Here is a 4946-nt window from a genome sequence, read left to right on the forward strand (position 1 = left end):
GAATGTGCTCCAGGACAACAAGAAGAAAAAGCCGGTCTCCAGCAATGGGAACTCCCGAAGTTTGGTGAACTTGGTGACGTGGCAGATGGTTAAGGACAATTTGGAGAGACACTGCAGGCTAGCAACCTATCAAATCCAATTGCGTATCATAGCTACACAGTCTGTCCCTAAAAAGGCTATGGCACCATCCTTCATTAATTTAGGAAAAAAAAATTAAACATCTGGGTGAAATGCAGTGCAGCAAAAAAAAAAGAAGCTGTTATGCAAACACTTGGAAAAAGAAACAAACATGAAAAGGATATTAAAGCTGTCACAACTCCAGTAGCTGCTCCCATTGCAAAAGATCCACTGAATATCCCCAGGAAGATCCCGATGGACTTGAACATCGCTGTGACATCAAATGTGTGGCTGTTGTCACCCGCTGGCTGATACGCAACTATTGAGCTGGAAGAGGAGGGAAAGCACAAGAACAAAACTGCTTAGTCTGGAGGGAGAGGCACCTCAGAGTGCTACATGAGCCTTTAAAAGTGCTACAACTGCTGCAAACACCGAGCCTGAGGAACCAGGGAGACACAGCACACTGCAATCCCCTGGGATCACGGTGTGCAGTGGCTGCACATGCTCCCTGTCCTGGGGAGTTTGGGATCAGCTACCCCACCTAGGCCTGGCTCTGCATTTGCTCCTGGACATTAGAGAGCAGCAGACCAAAGCCTGTGCCTCGTGTGATGTGTCATTTATGGTGGTATTTGTGAGGTTTGGCACCAGCTCTCTGTAATGCCAGGTGCTGTGGGGCCACAAAGCATTCAAGTGGGAAACCTGCATTTCTCCACTGAGGCGGCAGATGTGAACATCCCCTGGAGAGCTGTAACTTCTCCCATTCTGCCACAGTTAACATGCACTACATTTAGTTTGCACTGCTCTGAGTTCCAAAGTGCAACACCACAGGGTAGCAAGGGCAGGCAGTGCCATGCACGACAGCAACACCATTCTCTGCATCCACCAGACCTCAACAGACCTTTGTGATGAGATGGCAAACAGGTCTGCAGTGCTGATCCCATCTGCCAATCTGCTCCCTCCTAACTCCTGATGAGCTGAGCCTTGCATCAGCCGTTCCACAGTTCTACCTGGAAAGGCTGAGATACAGGGGGGCCCTTATCCAGCTCCTAAACCCCATTTATCAACTCCTTATATCACTTTCCTTGATGTAAACTTACCGCAAACATTAACCTCCTAGTTAGCAATCCCTTGGTTCACTCTGTTAAAACTCCTGGATGTGAACTTTAAATGTTTGCTGTTAAATCTGCTGAGAACAGACACTTACTGCCTTGCACACACATCCTGCAGCTTTCTCCCCAAACTACACACCAACATTTTTCTGCAACACAAATGACAAACCTCCCCTTTCCAACACATCACAGGTAATTTCCCTTGCTAAACTTCCCTGCTTTTAATACATCTCATTTTTCTGCATTGCCTTTTACACTGCAAGCTGCAGATTTCTCCATGATTTAATTCCTTTCATCAATCCCATCTTATACTTCTCATTCACCAACACGTTCTTATTCTGGGTTTTCAGGTTTCATTTTTTTTTAAATCCAGACTGGTTTCATTTCCCCTCCATAACCAACTCTTTGGATGTTGGTTTTGCATTTTAACCTCTTACAGTTCTCCTGGTTTTGTTTTTTGCATTGCCAATAAGACATTATTACCAGCTGCCCTTTATTTCCCCTGTTCTTGCCCATGGGCCTCCCCATGGTGTTTAATCCCTGTGAATCCTCCCTTTGGAAGAAGCAGGTAGAGACCCTGCAGCTGCATTTACCCCCTCTGCTCCCAAACTGCAGCCCTGGCACCTCACTGCCTACCAGCTTTCGGTTCTGGGTTCAATTCCTCTTCATCCTGCAACAAGTTCCCGCTGCCAAGCCACGCCAGGCCAAGACAGGAACGGAAAGGCACAGATCCTGCTCCTTAAGCACAGGAACAGACATTTGTCCAGGGCTGAAAGCAGGCAGGAGAGGAGCTGTGGGGCACCGAGACCCAGCAAAAGCCATCGAAGAGCCCAGCTCCTCATCCTCCCCTGCCTACAGTGCTGAGGCAAAATAAAATAACTGTTGCATGAACTCGGAGCTGCTGCCTTGGTACAAATTATCCTGTTTCAGGGAGGGGGTGGACTGAGCTCAGCTTGTGGAGAGAGGAAAGCAGGAAATCAGAGCAACAGCTACAGGGCTGCTCTGAAGCAGAGCAAGAGGCAAATCACTGCGTGCGGTGCCGTCACCCACACGTGCCGAGATTCATCACAAATTCCATTACTCTGAAGCTGAATCCACCCACTCCCACCCAGAATCTCCCAGCACAGACTGGAAGACCCCATCCCCTCCTCACTCATGATCACTTCTGAAACACAATCTGGCTGTGCAGCGTTTCCTCTCGCACCAGCGGTGACACATCCAGCAAAAAAGCCAGAGTGAGCAATACAAAGAATTCCAGAAACCTCAACAGAAGCACCCAATTCAGTAAATACAACACACAGCTCACAATGTGTTACTTGCTGCCTCCAGTAAAACCCACACAACCAGCATGCTGGAGTGGCAAGTATTCCAGAAATATTTTCTCCATTAGTGTTAGCTATATGTTAAGCTGTCACCACTGCAGGTATTATATATTCCCAAACAAATTCCCATGATGACAACATAGTGAAAATGCAGATAAAATACGTCCTGCATACAGAGGACATAAAATATTAAAGAATATAAAACATTTTTTAGAAAGGCAGCAAGTTTCCCAAGTGTTCAGTCAAGGGCATTAACTCCAGCTGTAAGAACATTTAACTCCTTGATGTGGGGAGAGAAAGGAAACAGCTGCTTCACCAGCTATTTCCACCTAAACAAAAGCAGGTATTTATGAATGGGAAGCAATGCAGGTAGGAGCAAAGCCATCAGCAAAGGGTTTCAGTGGGATCTTGTGGCTGAAATGCAGATGTGGTGCTTTTTCCATTTCAGAGGGACATAAAATCTTCCCTATGGATGGGTCAACTGACCACAAAAGCAAAATGAAACTATCCATCATGCAGGCGGAAGTTGTAAGGGCAATCCGTAATCCCAAGCAGTGGTAAGTGATGAGGACATGCATCAGAATGTCACTACAGCTTTTTGGGACACTTAAGATGCTCTTGCAAACACCCATGCTCCTATTTTACAGGGGCAAGGCCGAGTGGCTCCCTCCAACTCCTGATATGTAACATACATAACAACTCTAAATAAAAAGAGAAGACACTTACGAAGACAGCACTATGGCAACAGCATCATTGAGGACGCTTTCGCCAAAGAGAAGGGCATACAGCTCAACATCAACCTGGAGTTCATGGAAGATGGCAAGGACAGTCACTGAAAAATAGAAAAATAGAGAGACATTCAAAAAGGTGCTGCTGTTTCAATGTAATCAAAGACAAAATGTCCTTTTTAGGAAGCTGCCTTCCTGCACATCTGTGCCACTGCTGTGATGGTGCCAGCTGCCCCTCGTGCTCCCTTTGATACTCTTCCTTCTGCTCTTTCAGATTTGAATTTGATTCATCATTTCCCTCCTCCTTTTACTAAAACACATCCTGGCCTATTGAATCTTTTGCAGGCAGACATAAACAAACTCTGCTCTGAGCTTCCCAGGGTCTGAGCTCATGGGCTGGGCCACAGTACCAGGCTGGCATGAGCCACCCAGCTGTTAGGATGCCCCCAGCTTGGAGCATCAGGGGGAGCCTCCTCTACCTGCAGAAGGCCAGAAGGATCAGGCTTGTCCAGGGTGAGATTAGTCTTTCCTTTCCATTCCTGATACTCTGAGAGAAATCCCTGGATTCAACACATTCTAAGTGCCAGCACAGACACATAACGTTTCAGACCTAACTGGAAATAGCCAGGCATCGGCTCAAACCCCATGTGGGGGTTTCTGTGATTTACAGCCACTTGGCAGCGATCAGAGTTCCCTCAAGCTCTTCTGTGATCCAACAGCTCCAAGAAGATAATGGAAAGCAGCAGGTTTTGCATATCAGCCTCACAGGAACATCACAATATCCAAGGCAAGCAAGATGTACCGCATGGTGCATTGGGCACAGTTCAGGCTGAGGGCTGAGCCAATTCCAATCAACTTCCGTGAAAGTCTTTTCGAACAGCACTCAGGGCACACTGAGGGGGTTTAACCCATTTATGCACAGGGAAATACTCCATTTCTACCTGCAAAATCTTCTTGTTCCTATTTCAAGCCCAAAGAAGGGACGTAACACCGACAGCGCATCTGCAGCATTTCTAAGCATTAGAAGATTTCCAGCCCTACTCAGCAAAGGGCAGGAGCAAAGAGAGGTTTTTTTGGGTCCTGTGTTTTCACATGAAGTGAGAGTATGCAAGTAAACAGCTACCACATGCAAGCTATCATGAACTAAATTCAATTTAGTTGGACATGGCATGTTTTTCATAGTTTTGATTTATAAAGTGCATCAGTAAACCAAGATGTCACTACTGTCCTCAGTACTGCTCATTAAGGTGTCTCATTAATCCAATTTAAATTAGATTAGCCCCTGCCAAAATCCAACCAAACTGGAAGCAGGAGAAAATAGCTAAACTAACTAACACTATCAACTGAACCCTCCCCACATTATGCATCTTGTTCTGCAACAGCTGCTGGCACAGGGTAGCAGATACACAATGCCAAACCCCAACAAAGTCAAGAGAGAGGCTGCCTAGGACTTCACTGCAAACAAGGATTCAGGAAAGCAGAGGTTTGGAAGCTGTATTACACATAACTGAAGAAAATTAAAAGGCACAGAGACAAATCTGACCTCTAAGAATGTCATAAATAAATTAAGCTCCAGAATTCAGAAGGAGGGAACTCTCAGGGGTTTCAGATTTTCTTCCCCTCTGCCCCACAGCTCAAACCAGGCCAAAATGTAGGGAAAGTGGGTAACA

At 46.2% G+C, this 4946-nt stretch overlaps 1 protein-coding gene across 1 annotated transcript in view; it reads right to left on the reverse strand.

Annotated features, from left to right (window-relative positions):
- The window catches only part of SLC9A6 (solute carrier family 9 member A6), a 24178-nt gene that overhangs the window by 9586 nt on the left and 9646 nt on the right, over positions 1 to 4946 (reverse strand). Inside the window, exons 7-9 of the mRNA XM_017741890.1 lie at positions 3275 to 3380; positions 303 to 444; positions 1 to 78 (exon numbers count right to left, since the gene is read on the reverse strand). Coding sequence (XP_017597379.1) covers positions 1 to 78; positions 303 to 444; positions 3275 to 3380 — 326 coding nt within the window. The remainder of the gene's footprint in view (positions 79 to 302; positions 445 to 3274; positions 3381 to 4946) is intronic.

The sequence above is a fragment of the Corvus brachyrhynchos genome, unplaced genomic scaffold, assembly GCF_000691975.1.
Source record: "Corvus brachyrhynchos isolate BGI_N302 unplaced genomic scaffold, ASM69197v1 scaffold220, whole genome shotgun sequence".
NCBI classification, from domain to species: Eukaryota; Metazoa; Chordata; class Aves; order Passeriformes; family Corvidae; genus Corvus; species Corvus brachyrhynchos.